This window comes from Pituophis catenifer, unplaced genomic scaffold, assembly GCF_029215685.1.
Source record: "Pituophis catenifer annectens isolate HBS135680 unplaced genomic scaffold, rPitCat1.0.hap2 SCAF_1, whole genome shotgun sequence".
Classification (NCBI taxonomy): Eukaryota; Metazoa; Chordata; class Lepidosauria; order Squamata; family Colubridae; genus Pituophis; species Pituophis catenifer.
Genome location: NW_027256881.1, coordinates 288118283 through 288144720, shown reverse-complemented (window position 1 = coordinate 288144720; position 26438 = coordinate 288118283). Strand labels below are relative to the sequence as shown.

The 26438-nt window shown below is 35.3% G+C and overlaps 1 protein-coding gene across 1 annotated transcript in view; it reads left to right on the top strand.

The window, feature by feature from the left end:
• CDIN1 (CDAN1 interacting nuclease 1) overlaps positions 1-22612 on the top strand; it is a 134244-nt gene extending 111632 nt beyond the window's left edge. The window contains exon 11 of the mRNA XM_070940235.1: positions 21733-22612. Coding sequence (XP_070796336.1) covers positions 21733-21847 — 115 coding nt within the window. The 3' untranslated portion in view covers positions 21848-22612. The remainder of the gene's footprint in view (positions 1-21732) is intronic.
• Positions 22613-26438: the final 3826 nt, after the last annotated feature.

Genomic DNA, 26438 nt, shown 5'->3' with positions numbered 1-26438 from the left:
TTTTTCTTTCTTTATCACCAAACTAAGCCTTTTGAAGCTGAGAAATTTTTCACAGCAATATTGACAGTATTCACATTTGCATGATGACAGCCAAGGAATGGAGCAGTAATTTTTGAAATTGCAGAAGTATTTAGAACACTGATAAAAGCTGAAATATATTTTTGATGGATTGAAGTTAAGCATACATGATTTTTCCTGCTGTCAAAAAGCTCTGAATTTAGTGAATATTTGCCTGCTGTGAGAATGCAAGATTAACATCACAACCATCACCCGGGCACCCAAACCCTGCAATTTAATAGCTTTTTAGGTTCTTTCCTTTTTCTAAACAGCAATTAATCTCATTTTAGTACAATTTTCTCGTTTCTGAAGTTGCTCATTGAATCGCTGTTTTGTTCATATTTGGCTTCAGCTCCTCTGCATAGTCATTAAAGTCCCAATTAATGTCACCTTTAGCTGAAGAGTACTCATTTTTATTGAGAAAATGACAGTTGCTGCCATGAGTAGTGCAGTGTAATATACATTAATTGCCCTGTAACACTGGTAATTACGAGTTTTTCAAGCCTCTCAGTAAACTGTCATGCCTAGACAAGACTGTGCTAAAATAGATTACTCATTAGGGAGACCTGTCCTGTTTTCTGTTGGGTTCTTAGTGTTGGCTTTAAAAAAAAAAAAATCTTGAGCTTGAACAAATAGTTGCCAAAAGCAATTTCCTACAACAACATGTTTCTGTTGGGTTCTCTTCCCGTCACTTAAGTATGTGGTCAGCAAACAGACAGAGTACAGTAGACTCAAGAAATGCTGAAATGTGGATAGATTTTGCACAGTGCCCAGGACTAATGTTGCTAGTTCTTAATTCAGTGTTGTTACTCTATGGTAGACTGTGTTAAAAGAGATAGGTATTATTACACTATGAAACAAAAATTGCTGCTGACAGTTTTTGGTTAGAAAAATTATGTCACTCACTGTCAACTGTATTGGATTCCTAGCCAAGTGTACTCTAAATTCAGAAATTAGTTGGTTTTTTGAAGAAGAGTGCTTTTGGGAAATATCTCTTAGATTCTGGATTGCCCGGCTCAAAAATGAGTTAATATGGATGAAATGATTGGTTCTACATAACAGCCTTTAACATGTGTGATACCACCAGTGTGCATTAAAATTTCCAAATGAATGTTATTTTAATACAAGCAGTTGCATTTCTCCCCTTTATTTCTTGGGGGACTTCTTGTCATATGTGTGTATTAACATAAAATAATCACTTCTAAAGTCATTGCAGTAAAGAACTGGAAACCTTTGTTTTATCTTTGTTATAACACCTGCTTTAGACAATCTGCTCTCTTTTTCTTTCTAAATGAATTTTGTCACAGCCTTTCCTATTCTCTTGCAGTGATGAGCTAATGAAAGTAGATAGTACAATTTGTGCTGACCAGGTAGTAACTGCCAGCACACAGCTGTGGGTAGTTTAAAGAAATAAATAAAATATAACATTATATCACTGATTTACCCATTACCCAACATTAATAGTGAGAGACCTTGGTGTGTTTATCTGTTTGTATTGGTGTGCGTTTATCGAATTGTTTATGACAAGACTAATTGGGGTAATTGTAGACACTGAAATTACCTGTCAACTATATGTAACCACACTCCCTTTCTTTCTGACAAATGATGACAACTGAGGGACCCCGTAGCATTACTCATGATGGCTTTTCGAGTGGTAATAAGGACAATAGGGGCTCTGGCTAATTTGACATGGACAGCCTTCACAACAAGAAGCCAGCTAAATGACTTGTCAGTGGGGGAAGGAAGTCAGAAAAGTAATGGAGTCCCCCATGGCGCTCTGACAGGGAGATGAGGCAATTTCAACAGAAAGTGAAAAGGCTTCAGTTTGTCAAGTATTTAGAACAATCAGAGAACAGCTAGAGGCTGGAACCTGACAATAAATTTGTGAACCATGGTAGCAGTTTCATATAGGTCAGTTATTTCATAATGGTTACGCAGCTTTTAAAGGTTTCTGCTTTCGTAGTAGACTTCACGTCTGCCAACTGGTGCTTTATCACCTCAAATTTATGGTTTGCTTTTACACAGTAGGAATAATAGTTAAGGTTATAGAATACATAAGTGTGAGACACCATGCTTTTCAGATCTTGGTGTGCTAAAAAAAAAAATAAACAAAAATTGAGGTGGTAACACTGTGATGGCATCCATTACAACCCTGAAGTGTTAACGTGCTTGTTGGAGCATTGTCTGCAACTTTTATATCGAAGTAGACATATCTCTAATACGTGTTTTCTTTTTAAAGTTTTCTTTTTTATTCTTTCACTTTACTGCATAAATTCTTATTAAATGCTAAAAATATATTGATGAATGTAGACATGTGTCCTACAGAAGAACACCGTAATTTTTAGTTAGCATATGGTTCAGAAATGAATTGTCTTGTTTTCTCCTTATTGTTTTGCTTTTGACATATATTGTATTGAATAATAGAGAACATAAGTTATTTGTGCGAATGCCATGATTTTCTAAGAAGAATTGGTTAACCGTGTTTTAATTCTGTTAACTACATATGTGAAGGTTTAAGTGTTATTAGTTACCATATTTTTAACAGATCTGCAATCAATATCTGAGCAATTTATAAAACATAGTTGTTACACGAATGCATCCATCATAGAATCATGAAAATTTTCAAAAGTACAATCCTTACTAAAGGATTAGTTTTTCATTAGAAGGAAATCACTGAAGACTGGTATGAAAGAAGAAAAAAAATGATTTTGTAGTCTGCAAGACGTCTGTGATGGTGGGCATCTCTGTGATGTTGATATGTGGGCATATAAATTTGTTGGGGAAAATGTCTGTTAGCATATTAATGCTATAAACCTTATTCTTATTTTCAGTCCTCTGTGTGTGTGTTTGTGTGTGTGTATTTGTATGTATGTGTATATGTGTTTGAACTTTATAATACACAAATGCCATGCATATTTCCTCTTTTCAAGGAAATTGATGCCTGAATAAATGCTGCCACCTGTGAAATATTTGTTTAGAATTGAGGAACATGGTATTACAAACTCATATTTTGTATGTAGTTTTCTTTTCCAATACTTTTTTAAAAAACTATATCTATAGCCATAAGTATATAATTCTATATATTAAAATAAAATATTCACAAATGCCTATATGTAAGTTGTTTCATGGATATATGTTGTCAGTTAATGGTTAATCATACTACAGAATGTAGACCAGGTATAATAATTCTATTTACAGAGATATCCAGTTATGAACTTTTAGAAAAATGCAAGGAGTCTTTGGCTGTCAAGAGTCACACTGAAATGTTTTGGCATACAAAGAATTAAATAAATGTAGCTAATTGCTCTTGAGGATTTAGCATTTGCTTTGCAAACTTTATAACTAACGTACAAACTCAGTTTTGAACACAGATAAAGGAATTTTGATTTTTCATGATTTTAACTACTTAATATTACATTGAGGAAATAAAATAGACTAAAATTTATCAAAAACTTATGTAATTGCTACATATCAAAATCATCTCTATTTTCCTGTATGTGGTTATAGAGCAGTGATGGCTAACCTTTTCCGGACCGAGTACCCAAAGCGTGCATTCGCCCGAACTCCCAAAATGTAATGTGCACAGGGGGCCTGCGCATGCACCCCACTCCTGTGCATGCACATGTGGCCACCTGCATGTGCCCCACACCCCCTGCATGCGCCAACAACCCCGCATACACCTCACCCCCTGCATGCATCACACCCCCCGCATGCACATGCAGCCCCTGTGCATGCACCACGCCCCCCACTTATGCATGGCAGAGACCTGAAGACAGCTGGCCAGCGGGAGGCATGCGCATGTGCAGCGGAGCTGAACTGGGACAACGGCTCACGTGCCCACAGAGAGGGCACTGCATGCCATCACGGTTATAGAGTAACTGGTTTGCCATCACGGTTATAGAGTATATGGGATGAAGACAATCCTTTCCATAGATATTTCAAATAAAATAATTATTTTCTCTATGCCCAGATTGTTTCTTATTTGTCCTTTATTAAGTGGTTTTTCTTCTAATAGAAAATATTTTTGGCAAAGCAGAATATTATGAAAGTTCAAGATAATCATTTGTACTCTCAGTGATAGCTGACTACTCATATTTCATAAGATGAGGTGAGACCTCTACCAACTGTTGCTTTGAGGAATTTTTTTAAAACATGTAGTGAGTGGTGAATAAACTATTAAATTGCCTGCATAAAATATTACATTATTCAGCAAAACACACATACACACACACACACACACAAAGGAAGACGTTTCTAGGAATCAAAATGAATGCAGACAGAGAAAAATATATATATAAAACTAGCAATTGTCAATTGGGCTGAAATTATAATAAAATGTTAATATAAAAATATTCAGCAGGGTTGTTTTATCTTATTCTCATTTGGAAAATTTTGATCTGTTTTGCTCAGTGGTGGATTGCTACCGGTTCGTCCCGGATCAGGCAAACCGGTAGTGGCGGTGGGAGGCTCTGCCCACCCACCCGGATGCTTCTGCGCATGAGCAGAAGTGTCGTGTATGCGTGAGCCCACAAGTGAACTGGTAGCAATGGTTTTTGAAACCCATCCCTGGTTTTGCTGTACCTTTTACATTTGAATTTTCTTTCTTGACTGTAGATAGACTTTATAGAAGTGTTTTATTTTGAATAGCCTTAGATGGACTAAGTAATTGTAGAATAAGCATAATTAATGCAAATGTTTTATATTGACTACATAGAATATCCTTTGCCAAACACACACATACACACACACTCACACACATAGATCATGATGCTCGTGTCCATTTTTTATGACATTTGGCATCAGATTTTACATTAAGTATAGAATCAATAGGGGATTATTTCTAGAGTTATTTTATATGTTCTAAATCGTTCTGTAGTTTATGCAAGAATGATATGGAATAATCATTTAGAAGTCAAATGTCTGCTCAGTAAACAACAATTGACCAAGACATCAATATTAAAAATGGCATTAAAATGTGATTTATGAAAGGAATAGCTTAAAATCATGGTCATAGAACCCTCCCCAGAACAATCATTGCCTGTTAAAGCATTATATTCCAATGTACAGTTTGTCATGAGGGATGTTCATTACTCCTCCTTTTTCCAAAATGTGGAAGGGAGCCTTTGTGTATATGCAAATATTTCTATGTGAACAAGACATGTATTATCACCCTAGTGGAAATTAGCTTTCCAGTGATATCTTCAGCTAACATAAAATAAGAAGGAATTTTCACCACTCTTTGCATGCTGTATTGTTCTAACAGTTCCTATGAATTGTACCCTATGGTGTCTGTCAGCAGAACAAAAACTTTCTCCCCTGTATATTTGTGGATTTTTCATAATGGCTCTTCAGCTCATAATCAGATATCCATGATCATGTATGATAAGACATGCTATTAATGTGTATTGCAAGACAGAAATACATGAGGTGGGAGAATTCAACCTTTCCAAGTGATTCCCTAAATTTATTCAGTACAACGCACAACATTAACTGGATAGTTAAGGGAGGGATTGTCACATCCACATGAATTAGATCTCCATTACCAGAAATGCATTTTTATTTGAATCTGCTAAATTCAGTTTCAAAATAATATCCGTTGTCATGGATGGACTATTTCTTGATAGGATTTTGGCTACTGTAACCAGTTCTATACATTAATCCTCCTCACTGAGTTGGAATCTTGGTTATTCCTGAATGTCTATGTGAAGTTTCAGGTTATATGACAGATATTTCAGGTAAGAAGACCTCATTATGGATGCTAAAGTAGAAAGGACTATGGATTTCTCGATTTCTCATGGAGCAAATTCAGTTGCTGGAAAACTGGTTGGGAGGTAAATGTTACCTTTCAAAAGATGTAAAAACGTTATTGTGCCTGTTGTGGGACAGTGATGGTGGTACAAAGGACCTCACAGTTCAACCCCGAGTACAAATATTCTCTTCTATTGACAGCACGGAATGCCTATGGCCAGTTCTTATCCACTTATAATTAATAGTCTCCTTGATTAAAGTGTTGTAAGGCATAGTCTTTCAATTTATTAACTGAAATTTACACATAACTAGAACTGCACATAAGTATTTAAATATGAATTCATTGGTGCTTAGTATCAGGTAAATGAGAAACACTCAATTCTCTACAAAATAGAGCATGAAATTAGCATGAGTTAAATCATTTGTTCTATATTAGCATTGAAGTAGACATATTTGTCTAGTGAATCTATGAATTAAATAAATTAATATATTATCTCATTTACATTGGGAAACATGTTTATATTTGAAAGAGAAATAACAACATATATTCCTTATGTATTATAATAGTTTGATCGAATTATGTACAGTATTCTAATCACTACAACCCATTTAACTTTATAAGTATAACATGAGCAAAATGATATAATCCAAATACTGCCATTCGCAAAATAATTAGATAAGACTTCTCAAAACTTCTTTCCAACATATTTATGCTACAGACTTCATCTTTTTAATTCATTATGTGTTATATTGCAGCTTTTAATACCCTCCTTCTGAAATGTCCAATTCAACTAGTCCTTTTGTATGAGTTCACAGTATACATTTTTCTCTTTTCACTCACAATTATTTACATTTGAGAATAAATGCATTATTCTACTTTTCTGGGTTTGTTCATACTGTAGAATCAAATACAGGGAGAACATAAGGCTTAGAGCGAAACTATGTAAACTAAATAGCAGCTTCATACAATTAAACTGCCATTTACACTGAGGTTCTTTACCTAAGAGAAAGTATCACTGTATTCAAGGACTTACTTTTGGGTAGACAAGCCTGAGGTTAGGTTAATTTTGGTATCAGTGTCTATTTGTATTATATGTATAATATAAATGTATATATTACAGACTAATATAAATGTATTATATTGCATGTTATATATATATATATAACATATATATATATATGTGAAATTCTAATATCCGTATTTTTTTTTAGTGTTTTAATTTTTTTCAGTTTCTCTATTCGTTTTTCCCCTATATTTTTTTACTTAGCTTGTTACAATAAAACATATTAATCTAATAGGAGGCATATCTGGTAGAGAAACGCACAACATCCTCATTTCCCCTAGAAGATCAATCAACCATGAAATAATTAAATGAACTTTTTGTTTTTCCATCAGATTGTGAAGAAATACAATACAATTGAATTTGTCCAGGTTTTTAAGTGGAGAAAGGCAAGGGAACATAAAAATGTGACCTAAGTATTTTATCTGGCCATATTCTCTTTTAACTGCTTAAATTTCCTAAAGCACTTGATCACATTGCATTTTAATTTTAAAGCCATGTGTTCTATTAGTGGAAAGCACATGGCATTGATTTGCACTCAAGAGTTCCAGTCTGTTTACCAGAACACAAGGCTAGCATGTACAACCTCTCATCTAGGTCAAAAGGCCTAGAGAATACATCTTTCTGAAACTTTAGCCTTGTGAAAACTAGAAGTTCTGATTAGCTCTGCCAACAACCAATTGTATGGTTTCTTACTACCACTGATTATATTAGCCTCACATTTATCAACTACACAAACACTTAACCTATTAACTTGAGAGTTTGTTTGTTTAACGGCAATTGCGTTGTTCAGAAGAGTCACTCCAGAGCACTGAGTATATTATGAAAAGACTGTTTCCCCCACTGGTTTATATTTATGAGGATTTATATACACAACAGTATTTTAAAATAGACTCTTAAGATATGCCAAATGTATGCTTGAAAATGTAAAGTAACTATGATAAATACATTTGTGAGAGCATATGTCTCATATCTCAATGCATTTGTCAGTGAGGAGGATTAGATGCAGCCTCCTGCTGAGTATTCCTTGGGTTGCAAACTTAAGTTGATTCTCTTTGTTGTATGAAGCAACTATTGTACTGATTTTAATATAAACTATTAAAATATGAACCATAATAATTAAATGATCTGACAGTGATGGATATTTCATTAAATGAGGGACAGTATAGGAAGAGAGACAGTACTTTCATTAAGAATTGGAATTAGAAACTTTTTTCATTTATTAAGAAGAATGAAGCAAACTACTTACACATATCTTTCATATTTCATTACAATTTACCATATTTGTCACAAATTATTATTTTTATAATAAAAAGTATACTTATTTTTTGCATAAGAAAGTCATACTCTTCTTTTGGTAAAGATGTTTCCTCATTTTATTTATTGTGGATGCACACTTTTTTCAAAATTCTTTCGGCATTACAGTTTAACTAGATTATCTTGCACCAAGTAACTAGACGATTTTGATATTTGTCAAAAAGGTGTGTATATATTTGTTTGTTTGTTTGTTTAATCAATTTATATAGCATCAAACTCACAATTGCAACTCTGTGCAGATTACATAGGATTAAAAAAGAAGAAAGCCAAGTAAAAACAACAAAGAAAGTACAATGGAACTGGCCCAAAACCTAATCATCATTTCTACCATCATATATGGGCTCATCAAACTCCCTGGTCCAATGTCTGAGGGAAGAGCCAAGTTATCAAGCTTTATAAAAGATCAACATAACTGTCGCCAGCTGAGTTTGCAAGGGCATGTCCTTCCAGAGAACTGCCCCTGAAACAGAAAAGCACAACCCCTAGGCTGGACCAAATGTCATTGTTTCACCATGTCTTCCTGTTAGATCTTGTAAGATGAACAGAAACAATGAGAGATATGTGATTATTGGATTTCCCAGCATGTTGCTCTCACCCAATCAGGCACACACACATTAATAAACCCAGTTTAAAGTATCTGAGAAATTATTAGTCTGGTTCCTATCTCATAAACCTCCCCTCGATTCTGCTCTTACTGTATTTGAGAATATGAAGAATGAACAAATGAATGAGTGAGTGAATATATTCTACCATTAAGCAGGGAGAGTTGTCAGTGAGTAGATATTGCCTATAAATTAGCTAATGATACCATAATGCTTTCTTAGTTACAGAGAGGCCATACACATTACCATTTGTATCACTGGCAGTTTTACCAATGTTTTTTGGGATATACTGATCTCAGTTTAGATAAATAATTGATAAGCCCGGGATATTTGGTGGACCATCTGCAGCCAGCAACAGCTTCCCATCGCCCGGTGCACTCTCATAGGGAGGGCCTACTTAGGGTGCCGTCGGGCAGACAATGTGGGCTGGCGACCCCCAGGGAGAGAGCTTTTTCTGTAGGTGCACCCACTCTTTGGAATCAACTCCCTCTGGAGCTCTGGGTGGCCCCCGACCTTCACTCCTTCCACCGTGGGCTGAAAACGTGGCTATTTCATCTAGCCGCCCTAGACTGATGGGGTTTTTAATAGAATTTAATGGGGGTTTATTGGATTTTTTTGCCAATTTTATTATGGACTTTGTTTTTAACGGTCTGTTTTTGTTTATAGTTGTGAGTCGCCCTGAGTCCTGTGGAGATAGGGCGGCATATAAGTATAAATAAATAAATAAATAAATAAATAAATAAATAAATAAATAAAGTAAGTAAGTAAGTAAGTAAGTAAGTAAGTAAGTAAGTAAGTAAGTAAGTAAGTAACAGTGCCTTTTGCCTTTTTCTTGTTTTAAATAGCATAGGATTTAATGACTATGGAGATTCTCAGTCTTCCAGGTCATGGTTGTCCCAAGGGTGCTTTTTTCAAGAGGCAACTGGACTTTCTTTTTTTTCTTTGAAGAAATTTCATTTCTCATCCAAGAAGCTTCTTCAGCTCATTTTTCTTTGAAGACTTTTTGCTTCTCATCCAAGAAGCTTCTTCAGCTCCTTGGCTGATGAGAAGTGAAACATCTTCAAAGAAAAACCAGAAAGTCCAGTTGCCTCTTGAAAAAAAGCACCTTTGAGACATACGGTTTAACACAAATCAGACGTAGACTAGTTGTTGTTTATCCCCATAAAATCATCAATGTAACTGATCTTAATGTATCATTTAGGATACTTTGAAAGCCTTGTTGAGGATGCTAAATTTATTCAGGTTATATACCAGAACAGAGTAATTCTCTCTGAATAAAAGCCATGAAGTCAGGAAAAGGTCTGCAGTGGGCTTCTATTCGTTTTGGCAAATCGGAACCTTGAATAATCAGCATGGTGACCATGCAGAAGAAGTCTAGAAAAGCATTGTATATTTCTGATCACTGTAATAGGACCAGGATGGATCTAGACACAGAGTGGTTCTATGCCTTTGACTTCTATCAGCATAACCACATGCACATACGCAACCTCACATATTTCATGTTGTAAATTCATGTCATACCCAGTCCTTTGTGCTTATGTTAACACTTAATAAATGCCTCCCCCGAACTATGATGAATTTCTTTTTTCTGCCAAATATCTGCATAGTGAGGGATGACAATTATTCTCTGCGATAGAAAATGTTGAAAAAAAGAATTGCAATCCGAATATTGTATACCACAGATACCTTGGAAGATTAGCTTAACATTAAAACTTTAACAATTCTTTTTGAAAATGGTGATTTTCCTGTTGAACTTAGCTTTTTTTAACACTTAAATCAAGTTCTCTGTTCCTCTCTAAATGTTCCTTCATTTCTGTTTTGTTCTCTTTCCATCACTTTCCTTCACAGCACAGTTAATAGCAATAGCACTTAGACTTATATACTGCTTCACAGTGCTTTACAGCCCTCTCTAAGAGGTTTACAGAGTCAGTATATTGCCCCCAACAATCTGTGTCCTTATTTACTGACCTTAGAGGATGGAAGGCTAAGTCAACCTTCGAGAATTGAACAACAGTTGAGAATTGAACTACTGGCAGTCGGTAGAAGTAGCCTGCAATACTGTATTCTAACCACTGCGCCACCACAGCTCTTAATCTTTCCTCCTACTTTACCAGCATACAGTATCTTCCCTCTTTTTACTCTTTCTGCTAGAAAAAAGGAGCAGATCCATACTTGTGTATCTTGAGTATTTTACATATGTGAGGGATGTACACAATTGAGATCTGAATGTGACAATCTTTGTGGGCATAATGGTGCATTGTTCTTGTTTTTGTTCTCTCTTAACTTTTTGACAGGGTTAACATTTGGTCTTCCTTTCAGATAAATATGGTACAAACAGGAGACATTGGCAGCATTCCAATCAGCCACCATTCCCTTTCTCCTTTTCTCCCTGATTCTTAAGTTATTATGTCTGAATTTTAAGAATAAAAAGAATGAAATAAATCTCAGCCAATAAACAATGATTTGAGAAACCCCCTCAAATTAGCATCATTTGTTTACTGTTTGCATACATCACTGAGATTACAGATTCTTTGTTTGAACACAGCTTTAGATTATTATTTCATTGAATAAGAATCAGTGGATTACATTTTTATGTAAATGTGTGACCATACAAACACAACTAAGTCGTGATTTAGATGATCAACAAAATGCAATCACTTTTTTTAATACACTTTGTTAGCAAACTACTCTAGCAGTTATACTGAGAAGGAATATACATCTTTGACTCTACAATATCATTTTTGTCAGTGAGTGTAGAAATTATTATAGGCATGATTCTTGCCTTTAAAAGATATGACAGAAACTGAAGCCTCCAGAATTCCTTGTCCAATTTCATTTTTTATTCATAAAATAGATCATTTTTGCTTTATTTTCTCTTATAGCACTAAATTATATGAATCTGGCTGAGAGGGATGGCTCTGTAGGTTTCAAGAACAGATTTCTGATTCTATATAATGACTTGTCATGATCATTTCAGGTATGCCCAATTGGAAAGAATGGGAAAACAGTGTTTTATTGAAACCATGGAAATTCTGTAAGTGGGATAGGATATCTGATAGAAGTATATCAAATAGAAATATCAAATAAATACTAAATATTATTGGACTATATAGGTAGAAAGTTATCATTCAGAGAAAAATAGACTAGAATTATGCTTTACTGTAGGGTACATCTTATTTGAATTAAAGTTATTTCCATCCCGTTTAAATCACTTAGGATGATTCAATAATTGAAATCATTATCTATTAACTAATCAGAAGAATTCAAGAGCCATTAATTCTAGCAACAGCTAGATATATATGCATATAGCATAACAACATTATATATATATATATATATATATATATATATATATATATATATATATATACATATATATAATCTGCCCTTTTTCAATTAACTCTTGTGAATATTTGCTAAATATTTTGTCATAATGTCAGTATGCACTAACCAGATTTCAAACTATATATTTTAAATAGTAATAATTTTGCTCTGTCTGTTGGCTTTTTTATCTTTGTATCTTTAGAGACAAATTTTATTTTATTTTATTTTATTTTTCAATTTATATACCGCCCTTCTCCCTAAGGACTCAGGGCAGTGCACAGCCAGAATTAAGAACATGAACTACAAATATTAAGAACAATTAAAATATATATAAATTTTGCCCAAAAATTTAAAAATCACACACCAATTAAAACATTTAAAAAATTTAAAAATTTCTTCTTAAGCCAGCCAGCCAGCCTGCAAATCAATTGCAGTTTTATTTATCTTACTTCAAATTAGGGTAGGGTATGTGGGACATGGTGGCTCAGTGGCTTAGATGCTGAGCTTGTCGATCAGAAGGTTGGCAGTTCAGCAGTTTGAATCCCTAGTGCCATATAACAGAGTGAGCTCCCGTTACTTGTTCCAGCTTCTGCCAACCTAGCAGTTCAAAAGCACGTAAAAAATGTAAGTAGAAAAATAGGGACCACTTTGGTGGAGGGAAGGTAACAGTGCCCCATGCGCTTTGGCATTTAGTCATGCTGGCCACATGACTATGGAGATGTCTTCGGACAGCACTGGCTCTTCGGTTTAGAAACAGAGATGAGCACAGCCCCTAGAGCCGGAAATGACTAGCATGCAAGTGCAGGGGAACCTTTACCTTTAACCTTAGGGTAGGGTAGGGTAGGGTAGGGTAGGGTAGGGTAGGGTAGGGTAGGGTAGGGTAGGATAGGATTTCTGTGTTCATTATTATATATTGGATCTATGTTCTTTTTAAAAAAAAATAATCCAAAATAATTATTTTAGTTTAAAAAATCCTTTATGGTCTGTTTCCTTGAGTCCATCTTTCTTGCTGAACACAATAGGATTTACTTTGATCAAGGAACATCTAGAGTTGTTCTGAATATTTTTTTATTGATCTTTTGCTTTATTAACTGTAATTGTTTTTTAATTTAGGATTCATTGTTGTAGATGCAGCTATACAGAATAGTTAAATTCATCTCAGGATTTACACTTTTATTTTTCATACTAAAATTATATGAAAAAATGCAGTATATCCAACAATCTATTATACACTAGGATTGCCTGTTCTTCTACATAATTTTCAATATTTAGATGTGAAAAGCTCAGCATAACAAGATTTTGTTAAATTTGAACAAGCAAAATTTGTGAGATAAGTAAAAACAAATAAGTACTTTAAAGAAACAAAATGCCTAATAGTTATATAGAGTATAAAATACCTGGAATAATAAATCAATCTTAATTCTCACTTTTAGTCCTTCAGTTGGAATTATAGCTCTTTTCATCTCTTGAATTTTCCATTTTTCTCCTGTTGCCATAGTGAAATAAAGTATCATGAGCAAAACTGGCTTTTTTTTTTCTTTTCTTTTTCAACTTGGTTAAAATAATGGTTAATCCTTTATGGTTGCTTTTAAAAATGCAATGAGAGTATCTACAACTGACAGATTTAGAACTGAATATTTAGCCATAAAATACATATAACCTGTCCATTTTCACAGAGAAGAATTCATTTGTGTCAGGACTTTTTTCCCCAGCCGTGCTTTGCTTTCCAGAATCTATCTCCCTCTTTCTCTCTCTCTCTCTGCTTTCTCTTTAGCAACTTTTCAAAGTTACAGTGGCACTGAAAAAAGTAACTTACAACTGGTCCTCATACAACCATCACGCCCCTGCAATCATGTGATCACAGTTTGGGTGCTTGACATCTGTTGACATTTACAATAGACACAGCATATTGTCACATGATTGCCATTTTCTAACCTCCCAGCTGGCTTCTGACAAAGCCAATGACAAAGATGAGTTGCAATCACATGATATCTTGTTTAATGACTGTGGTTGATTTCATTAATGACTACAAGCGGGACTGCTAGATTGCCTTTGCTAAGAGGGGCAGTCACATGATACCTTGCTTAATGACCACTTCATTTAGTAACAATCCAATTAGGTTTGATAAGTGAGTACTACGGCTGTGCTTGTACATGGGTGTGTGTGAGTGTATTCAAATGTTTCTTGCTATGTGAATTATGAACTGATTTAAAAATATATATCAAAGTTGTTACATTACAGCTTGAGAGTTGTCATACAAAATTCATAAAATTCAAAATTTATTATTGTTTTTCTGATGACAGACTTTCTCTTGAATTATACACATCAGGGAAGTGTAGTCCACTCTTGATTGGACAAAACTAAATCCTAGTCCTAAACTTTGTGCTGTCCTGTTTCTGATGAAGCTACCATATTTAGGCAGCCAAGAGATCCAGAAAACTCTTTAATTTTTTGCTGGATTCTAGTACTTCTCCCAATTTTTGTAACCAAACACAGTTGCCCTGGGTTCTGAAGTGCTTTACTGTCTTGTGTGATGTATTTGGTTGGAAAGTAACACAAAACATTTTTTTCAGCTAATACTGATGTGGATTTGCTTTTAGATGAGAATGTAGACATCGGCTGACAACAGCATACACATATAATTTAAATTCATATGCTTAAAATGTGTACCAGGCAGAGGACAGTGGAGAAGATATTACTTCACTCATTAAGTTCTTTTTTTTTTTAAGGTCAGTGACACCAGTAGGAGGAGATCTTTCTTCTGGCTAAAGGTGAATTGACCTGTTGGGGTGTTTTTGTAAAAAACACCATTTTGGAATTAGCTCCTGAGAAAGAATTCATTAGTTAAAGCCTGGGCATTCTGTCTTAAAATCACTTCTAAATTGTGACACCCACAGCATGACACATGTGGTGAGAATGATGTACTTTTTGGCACATCTACCACCCTTGCTGTAGCCAGATCAGCCTCTCATAAAAGGAACAGGAAAGATATCCTAGCACTAGGCACTCAGTGGTTATTTAGATAATATCAGCTTGCACTGGCCCCAGGATGGCCTGTTAGTTCAAGCTCCAAAAATAAACAACTATTAATCACCTAATGGCAAGATGAGTTGACCAGTATTTTGGCTGTCTAAATCTCAGTTTAACCTTACTCAATTTCTCGTCTCATGGTTTCTGTCACCCTGGAAGTTTGCAGCCTGCCATTTCCTGAAATTCTTTCTCCATTATATGCTTTTAGTTTCTAATTGTTCCTAGTGAAGTATCATAGCTTAGAACATGAAGAAGGTAGACAATACGAAACTTTTGTGCAGTCTTTAAAAATAGTTTACTAGACATAGAGACTGTTAAATGAAAAGGGGAAAAAAACTAAAATAGGCTTTTTGTGAGGGAAGCAATAAGTTTGGAAGCCTTTTATATATTTTCAACAGCCTGGGAGTAAATGTCAAAGGTAGACTTAAGTCTTTCATCTGTATGAATACCAAACAAACAATTATTAAGTAGAGAATCTAAAATATAGATACTCTAATTATATAAGATGCATGAGCCACATCCTAAGTTTGTACCATCTACGTTGATGATTATTGTGTTTTTATTAAAGTCCCTCAGCAAATTATTTTCCTTTATATCAAAGATCTATGGGACAGTAATGCAAGATTATGATTAACCCAATATACATAAAGAACAGGTAGAGGTATGGATCTGAAATTTAGGTGAAAAGGAATTTGGACCTGCACACTGGCAAACATGATATTAATGCTAGTCAGGAACACTGTGTGGTATTCCTCTTATTAGGGCGGGGATAGCCAGACAGAGGTCTTTCAGCCTCATGTGCCTTCCCAAGATTTCAGTGCAGCTCTTAGTAGTAATCCAGAAATGTTTACTACATTATAATGTGTATTGGACTAGTAGATATAAATTATTACCTTTTCCAGCATCACTGGAGGTCAATCGGTTAATTTCCCAAGCAGATTATAGAAAAGACAATAGTATTATCCGGCAAGCAAGAAAACAGGAATTCTGGTGGAAGATTGACAGAGGTAACCTAGGATTTAATTCACTTGCATGCTTGTTTACAAAATTTAGTGTGGGCAGGCATCAACAGATCTAAAGATTATGCTTTTCATATTTTTCAGTAGTACATCCATCTTCAACAGGCATTAAATACCTTTTATAATATAAATACTGTTCATGATAAGACTGTTTTAAATACACTGGGCAATGAAGATTTTTTTTTTCTGAACACTTTTGGGTGTATCTTATAGATTTTTGGCTGTTAATCAGGAAAATAACCTATAATGTAACCTGTCACTTACCATTTTATCGAAATCTGTTTATGCAAAATACGTTCAATTTCCTATCAAGAATTAAAAAGCTTAGGATAGGAAAATATCTTATTATTAATTTTAGTTACATGTATATTCACTCTTTCCTGTAGGTCCTAAAGATAATGTTTATGGTAGCCCACTCCTTAGTTACCCTCATAGGTTAGTTTACGAGGTATTTCTTGCCCACCCAATGTCATCTAGCACATTTTATGAGGACTTGAACTTAGATTGCTTCATACGTACTTCAGTTCTAATTACAACATTAATATCTACTGTAATGTTTTTGAGAATTATCAAGCATCTGGGTGAGGCATAATAAATAGTGGAATGAAGAACCTTGTAATTTATTATACTGTATTTAGAGACCCAGAAAAGTGCAGAGGAGGACAGCCAAAATATGCATGGGACTACGCCAGTTCTTCTCTGAAAAATATATTACAGGTAGTTCTCAACTTAGAACCATTCGTTTAGTGACCGCTTAAAGTGAAAATGACACTGGAAAAAGTGACCTATGGCCGTTTTCAAACTCACGATCATTGTAGCATCCTTCTGGTCACTTGATCAAAATTCAGATGCTTGGTAACTGGGTCAAATATTTATATATGATGGTTGCAGTGTCCTGGGGTCATGTGATCCCATTTTGCAATCTTCTGACAAGCAAAGTCAATGGGGAAGCCAGATTCATTTAACAGCCGTATTATTATCTTAACAAGTGCGGTGATTCACTTAATAACTGTGGCAAGAAAGGTCACAAAATGGGGCAAAACTCAGTTAATAACTGTTTCACTTGTGTTCGTAAATTGGGGGCTACCTGTCCTTTTTTTCTTTTTACAGTAAGCTGCTTCCATTCTCACCCATTCAATTCTCCCAAATAAGTCCAAAATTGCACTGCTGAAATTCAGTAATTTCATCACATGCAATTTGAGGGTGCCAGAAGACTGCTAATGGTATGCAAAAGGGTTGCCCAGTTTTATTCTGGTAAAGGATAGAGTCATAGTTACTTCTTGTGAGAGCTGTACATGAAATCACCAGGTATTAGAGGCAATATACTTCTCATTTGTTGGTGAATATGAACAGGAAAGTGTTACTGCATTCCTATTTGTATTGATTCTGACTTTTATTCACTCCAGAATTATTTATTTAATTTTTAAAAACCGAGCAACATTTTGTGCATTTTGGGTTCTTGCCTCTTTATCTATGACTAACTTTTTTTTTTAAAAAAAAAGTGCTGACAAAAAAAGGTTAGTCACCAAATTGTGAAACAGAAGCGTTAAATCTATAAATAAGTTTTCAGTACTTACTCTGTAATTTAGAGCCTGAGTTGGATTCTTCACATATCACATCTATGAAAAATGGGGCTGAGGCTCAAATTTAGAAGGGAGGTTCTTGCTTCTATCTTTGACCTCTTTAATGTTTCCCATTGACACAAAAGGGGAAAAAAGGTTAAATGACTTCTCAAATTAAAGCAGTAATAATTAACTACTGGCATTGTTTGTGATTTTCCGACTCTGTGAGCTAATGAGAGAGAAATTAATGCTTAGCAGCAGGAGTTCCTGATATTCAGTGCCAAATGCTAAATGTGCCAACAAGTTAATTTTGGTTTTAAGTACTTCACTTAAGTCTTTTTGAACAATGAATTAGAATAGGGGTTGTATTCATGTGGCACATGTACTAACTTTAATTTACAGAAGTGTGCGTGTATGTGCATGCACATGCACTCTCAAAAGCATGTATCTCTCTATATCTCTCTACCTATTTAACTATCATCATCATCTATCCTTGTGTGTTCAGTTTGTTGTGTGTTCAATCACACTCTGTCAATACAGAATTCTATTCTGTTCTATTTTCTATCTTATGAAGAGAAGCAATTTGTGTAGTACTTAGTACTGTCACTGACTCAAAGACAGAATTACAATTGACTTAATAACCAGTTTCAGACCTGTTAAGAAAGTATACTTGGGGTTATGAGAACAGACTTGGATCGTGGGCTCTTCCTATTGTAAGCATGTCAAGTTTTAAAGAATTTAGTTTCCAAATTGACCACAATTCTCCCATCAATGGACTGATTAAATTCAGGGCAATGACTCAACTCTAAAAGCAAGCTGCTCTGATTTGGCTGTTCTAATTCGCACTAGAAATGCTAGCAGAAGTTCTTTTGTGAATGTAGGGAAGAAGTTCTCAAAATGGATATTTTGGCGCAGTTTGCTTGCACTGAGGCCTTTAAAATTAATAAGTACATTAGTGTTTCATGATGCTCAAAGCAAAGCACCCCTTTGAGGTTTTGCATAGCTCTGCTTTTACACAGCCTTGACATAATCTGTTTCACTGGGAGAATAGATCATACATCTCAAAGTCACCGAGTCTTTGATTTCTCTCACAGTATAATGGGGCAGGAAAAGGTAGTTTGAGATCTCAAGGTTTCATACACTCCCAGAGCTTCCAACAATTGCTAAAAAATTGCAACACAGCGTACTACCCTTTTGATTAGGAAATAGGTGAAAACTTGAGTATACTGTAAATCCTAAATTTCAGAGTTTTTCTTTTTTTTCAAAGAAGAGAATTAAAACTTCCTGTTTTCTCAGCCTCCAAAAGGGGAGGCAGGAAACCTTGACACTGCATGTGTAAGTTGTGTAGCTGTAGTCACTTTTATCATTTTTCCCATGAATTTGGGTCATGCTTTGCCAAAGAACTTTAAATATCTGGCTAACAAAAGTTTACTGCTCTCCATAATATAACAGTACCACAAACTGTTGGAAATCATACCTCTCCTAGTCACCAATTCATCCAATCAAATTTCCTTTTTTATAGTTCACAGAATGATTAGCTGGGTCAAAAAAAATCTAAGCTTTTGGAATGCAGTTGCCCATTTAGTAGCACTTGGAAATATCTGATATTGCATGAGCCTCTATACCAGGATTGTATTGGCCAGTCTACATCACATCATCAGTCCCTTCCTCACTGGTCAGTCATGCAGTCATGAATATTGAAAGCAAAGAGAGAAAAAATCTAGAAAAGAAAAGTTTCAAAATTTCAAGTTCTGATTTTCATAGAAATTTAAGATTTCCATTATTTTTGTCTGCCTGATGAGCGCATCCTCCATTACAGGAACACCTTTCCCATCACATATCAAGCCACAACCTGGCTGACTGGGGTAAGACACTTGTTCCCCAAATAAAATCAAGTTAATCAGGTTTAGGTGTTTGTATGACCCACTGATCCCATCCACTATCCCTTCAAGTATGTTAAGCCAATACACTTACCACTGAGATACTCTGATATTCCCATATTTCTGTAGGCAGACAATCACCACTTAAGTGGATTTTCCAGATATCTCTTCTATTTGGGATTTTAAAAATTATGTCGAAATGTCCAGGATTGGGAATCCAATCCCAGTGATTTCAGGATGGAGCAAGGACAGAAGCAGACAGCCTTTTAGGAAGATCAATCATAGTGTTTCTCCACTGTAATTTCAGATGGATGATCGGCTTTTCTAATCTGCCTCCAAATTAAGGGAGAATGGTCAACAAGCATATAACTTGGAAACCACAGATTTAAGATGCTAAAAGACAATATCCAAGGATTAGATTGGTGTAGGACAGTTCTCGTTCTGGTTTTTCTCCCCCCCTTCTCTCTCTTTTCCTCCCCGTCCCTCCCTCCCTCCATTTGTGTTTGTCTGTTTGTTTCTTTGTTTATCTCTCTGTTTCCTTTCATTGGAAATCTCTCCTCAGAAATATTTTGATAAGAGAAAAGATTTTATGGACATCCGTATTTTGTTATGTGGCAATAGACTACGGTCCAGTAGAAACTCTCAAAGAATACAGGAGAAGCCACTCTTGACTTCTCCTTGACACAAATTGATTGAAGACCATTGTAATCTGGCCTTACTGCCAGTGAACATGTAGGAAGAATTATTTAGTACAGCTAAATCTACAAGGCTAGTCTTTATTTAGCATCTGTCTTTCTAAAACACCTGAGCTTTTTTTAAATGAAAGTTGTGATGTCAGCACCGAGCACTTAGAAAGTAATATTTGTGAGTCCTCAAATGGCAAAATTAAACACTGGGGTAGCAGAAGGTCCAATCTAAATAATAAAAGAAGCCAACTAGGTTTTATCCTTTTTGAAAAACTTGTTCGCTTGTCCTTCTGCACTTGGGGCAAGTTCCTTCCAGTTGAAATAACAATGTCTGATGTTGCCCACAGTTTTGATAGTTACATTATCAACCTAATGACTGTTGCTCTCTTGAGACATTATAGTTAAAACATTTTAACAAAAGCTGGATACCTTATTGGCTGACTGTAGCATTGTGTGCAGACTATTACATGACATAGCACTGAAATTGTATATATGATGTCTTACAGCTCCTCCTATACTGTTGCTGTTCTTGGCAGTTTACCTAAGCTGTACAATAAATCTCAAAATGAAAAAAAAAAAAAAACAGTTTTTGGCTTCAAGTCGTACACCCTGCCATGACATTAGATTACAGAAAGCTGCTCTCTCTTACAAACAGAGCATCCATAATTTATGATTTCGCTGTAACATTCTTGCAATACTATGCCAAAAGTATGGCTTCCCTCTAATTAAATGCTCTCAATAGGAAAAAGGTGAAACTGATGTGCAAAACATCGAGCTGTACACATTACATATTATTCCTGAGGGCCTGAACTTCCTAAGGGCATGTGAGGAATTACAGAATAGCAGTGTTGGAAGGGACCTTGGAGATTTTCTAGTCCCACCCTCAGCTCAAGCAGGAAACCCTATATCATTTCAGACAAATGGTTGTCCAGTTGCTTCTTAAAAACCTCCACGTTGGAGCACCCACAACTTCTGGATGGAGGCCAGGCCTGCAGCGGCCTGATGGTGATCCGAGAAGTTGCTTGTGCACATTAAGAAGGCACATAAAATAAGTGATAATTTGCTTTGATGGTCCTCCTGCTAATTTTCAATATGTGTATTAAAAACCAAACAATCTCCCCCACCTCTTTTGGAACTTCAGTTTTTAAAGCTCATACTGTTAGGTGAAACAAATGAACCTTCTGTTACTAGTGTTAAATATGATTAAGATTCTTACTAATCTATCATTATTAGTCAGGCAAAGGCAAAAAATGGAGATTACAAATTGTCTTTCCACTAAATGTAGAGTGAGGGCTTAATACTCCTATCTCTATAAAGTATTTCACTGTTTTACTGTGTTTCCCTTAAAATTTATAATTCTGAACGTTTGCAGATGATATATGCTGTTCTACATAATAATATCTGGGTTTTTTGTTGTTGTTTGTTTGTTTGTTTGTTTCAATGTAGATTTGGTCCTGGATTAGTGATCTATTGGTATGGATTTATCGAGGAACTAGACTGTCATCGCACCCGGGGTATCTTGCTCAAAGACTGTTTCCCGACTGACATTGCTGTCCTTTGAGGCAGAATGGCTGAGCCACGAAGGTGGAAAAGGCAAATCCGGAAGCAATTTTATTTTCCTGAAGTATAAACTACTGGCAACATCTGTCCTGAACTTCAGCTGAACTCTTACTGGCTGGGATCGCCCTACCACCTCTTTAGACAAACACGTCAAGAGTCTCTGTTTTACTTCAACCCCCTGCTGATGCAAGCAGCCAAAAAATACCGACACAGCCCCAAACATTATCAGCATTTCTGCCTCTGTCAAACAGTTTATAGATAGCTGTAATCTTTCTTCCTTCCGGATGGCTTCTCTTTGCACTTTCAACAAAAGAAGAAATGTAGAGGTCAAAAGGTGTGGTTTTAGTTTTCCTCCCTATAGCAGAGTCACCTTAAAAAAAGAAAATGTCTTCAGTCCCAAAACTTTTTCCTGGTAAATGTTAAAAATCTTGCTAATAAAAAGGTAATTAATGTCAATCTCCATTTTCCCAGGCTCATTTTGGGCCAAAACAGAATAAAAAAGAAATTCACTCATTGGTGCATTGTTCTAAGCCTGAATTTCTTGACTTTTAGGGTATTAGCAAAACAGTTGACACTTCTATAAGTATCTAGTGTTGTTGAAAGTGGAAACATAAAACTGCAGAAATGCTTTATCTTCAAACAAAAAGCTTCTATATTGTTTCTTGAATTAAAACGTAGGCATGTTTATGGATTGTAGAAGATGTAACGGACATTTTAAGGCTGATGTTTTAAAGCAAAATAAAGTGGGTCATTGTTTTAACCTTGATCTTGTCCTGATAATCTGTCTTGCAAAGATATTTTTAAAATCAAAATTAAGGCGAAGGATTTCTTTAGACAACATATTGTGGACATGGCCTAGAAAGCAGAGCTCTGGACCTTACATTTTTGATCTACATATTAAAGGTCATGTTCATCAGCATAGAAAATTATAGCAAAAAAGGGCATATACTCAAATTTAGCTAGTTTGGTCATATAGCAGAGATTAACAGACCAGGATTATATTTTATACTCCCAGCTTTTCTGGGAGTTGAAGTCCGCCAGGCTTCAAGTCGCCAAGGTTGGAGACCCCTGCTTTAGAGGACAGGTTTCCAATCCAATAACTTTTCAGGCCATTTTTTTCCTTCAAATCCTATGATGACACTTATTTTTATGATTTGAAAGGGTAAACTAAACTTCTATATGTTTCTATCATTTAAAATTCTTCAAAGTTTGTTACAATTCCAGGCTTCTTAAAGTCATTTCTGTCCTGCACAGAATAACTTGAAGCAGAACTATTCATTCATTCCTATCAGGAATTCTATGTAAAATGTATTTTAATGTCTAGATTGGTATATATTCTAGGTTATGTATTCATATCTCTGGCACGCATTTTAGATTTAGCTTTTCTGCTAGTGACACATATAGAATTCAAATAAAATATTAGAGAAACAGCACTGATTCATAATATACCATCTTACTTACATGTAACAGAAAACATCCATTTCATAGAAGATAAACTAATGAGGTCACAATATAACTTGCTCAACAATTTAAATTTGAATCTAGGAAGAAGTGAGATTCTGAATCCCGAATTTCTTTTGCTTGCTCTTTCACTTCTTTTCTATCTTGTTCCTTTTTCCTTCTGTCTTTCCTCCATCCCAGCCCCCACCTCCCACAAGCTATTCAAGGAGCTTCTTTCAAAATATCTGTTTGATCTGGAATCACTTTTCTTAACGTTCTTTCTTTTTCATACACATTTTTTGCATTTATCTAAACATGTGCACGCCAATATGGAATCCAGAATGTTCAGAGGGAAAAGGGGGAATTAAAGGCTACCACTTCACTTTAGATCGTGTCCAATTACCTAGCATGTTTCTTATGACTATATTCTGATATTTTCTTTTTTAAAATCCTATTTGCAAAAACTCGCTTGCTAAGAAAAACAAAGAACTTGGTAAATGCCAGAGGTGTCTATGAGCATTATGGCAACCATGTATGTTTTGTTAAATACTTCATGCCTTTATATATCCATTAGATCATTCTGCTGAGCTGCGAGTTGCTGAGTTTTTCCAGACACCAATTCTTTCAAATAAATATTTTCACTTTAAAAAAAGAAATAATCCTTCTCTGTCTTTCATTAAAATAAACAGCCTCTTTCCCACCCAGCAATACTACTCCACTATATCTTGGCTACTTGGCAGAGATAACCCTGCAATTTTTGCCATTTCTTTGGAAGATCAAACTTTTCATCAGGATCTTATTTCAAACAGCTGTAGGTCAGCAAGTTATTTGTATTCTACATGATGCAATGGGCTGCTTGATTTGCTGGTACTTAAAAATGACAGAAGAAATCTGCAGTGTGTAACTTATTGAGGTAGCAAAGAAAGCAACATTTGGGTTATTTTAATGGCATGCAACTGGGGAAAGAATGAGACAGTCTTGTAGCATTGTCCTAACAGATCACTGAAAAGGCTTCATTTTGTGGAAACTGCAAGAACAGATGATCCAATATTTCTTTTACACTCTCCTCCTCACTAAAATAAGTGAAATTAAATGTAGACACAATACGTTGAAAATACTTCTCAAGCCTCATCTAATTTTTGTGAGTTGTTTGGTGATTTAATATTATTTTTATTTTCAGGAAAGATAAATAAAATTAGATGCCCTTAATTTGGTATATAGTTTACCAACTCACATACCAACTTGGAGAAGACTCCTGAGAGTCCCTTGGATTGCAAGGCGATCAAACCGGTCAGTCCTAGAGGAGATCAACCCTGACTGCTCTTTAGAAGGCCAGATCCTGAAGATGAAACTCAAATATTTTGGGCACCTAATGAGAAGGACTCACTGGAGAAGAGCCTAATGATGGGAAAGATTGAGGGCAAAAAAAGAAGGGGACGACAGAGAATGAAGTGGCTGGATGGAGTCACTGAAGCAGTAGGCGTGAGCATAAATGGAATCCAAAGGATTTATTTATTTATTTTTTATTAGTCATATTTCTATGCTGCCCACTCTCCAAGGACTCTGGGCGGCTTACACCAAAGACAGTATACTAAATAGCATATTGCCCCCAACAATCTGGGTCCTCATTTTACCCACCTCGGAAGGATGGAAGGCTGAGTCAACCTTGAGCCAGTGAGATTTGATCCGCTGATCTGCTGAACTAGCAGTCAGCTGAAGTAGCTGCAGTACTGCACTCTAACCACTGCGCCACCTTGGCTGGTAGAGGATAGGAAGGCCTGGAGGAACGTTGTCCATGGGGTCACGATGGGTTGGACACGACTTCACAACTAACAACAACATACCAATTCATATAGCATATGAGTTCAAAATCTGTCTAATTGTCTTTTTAGTTTTCGACTTTATATTATTTAAACGCTTTTGGGTTTTTAAAAGATAGAATAAAACAAGTCATAAAGACTATAGAATTTAATTCTGCATGTCCTAGTAGTGCATTGCCCAGTCACACAATGTATTTCTCTATAGTTTTAATTGATCTACACAACTATAAACAGAAGTTTACAAGCTATAAAGGTTGAATTCAAACAATGTGCTTAACTAAACAAAAAACACCTTATGATCTACCAGAGTTAGGTCAATTGAATTCTGGGAGATAAGATTCCAATCTACCTACAAGGTATCAGATTGGAAAGGCTAGATTTGGAGATTAATCAGTTTTAAACTGACAAATATTTTATTTAATATTTTACACTTCCCATCATTTATTCTACTGGTTGTCATTTCCAGTTGATATGCCCTTAAGTTGACAGTAAATAGTAAATAGACTAATCTTAATTTTTAAAGTTATACAACAAGACTAAAATTGCTTTGCAGACAGAAAATGCATTACTCAGTCAGTACTTGGCAGACTTAGTACTAGATAATAGAATATGTTCCGTGTAGTCCAGTCTGCATATTTGGGTTATGGAGAGGTCACATTTCACCAAAAAATTCTCAGGTCAGAGGAATTATTCAAAGCTTTTTCTCAAGAGTATACTAAATATTATTTGAACATTTACTATTAAGAGCATGCCAGGATTCAAAAGATTAAATTGGATGCATTTATGAACTAAATAATAAATAATGCAGATTTAGTTCCTCTTGTGTTTTTTTTATTTTCCTGTTATTGTTATATCTATGACTCTTATACAAAGAGCAGCTTATGTCAGCTACTATAAATTATGTTTTGAGTACAATGGTAATCCAGTAAAATTATTTCAAAATCTGATCAAAGCAACTCAACATGTTTCCTCCCTCAACTTTACTATTAGAGGAAGAGCCTCCTTTTCCAATTTTAATGGAGTCGGTTTAGTTTAGTTTATTTGATTTGTATACCACCCTACTCCCAAAGGACTCTGGGCGGTGAACAGCCAAGCAATAAAATACATAAATACACAAAATTTAAAAACCAGATAAAATCAAATTAAATCATTTTGGCCTGGACAGATTAAAACACCCCAATAATTTAAAAACAGATTAAAATTTACATATTAAAAGAGGGAGGAGATTAGGCCAAGCCCGCTTGATGGAATAAAAAGGTCTTCACAGCGCGGCGGAAGGTGCGCAGATCCGGGATCCTCCGTATCTCTGGGGGAAGCTCATTCCAGATGGTA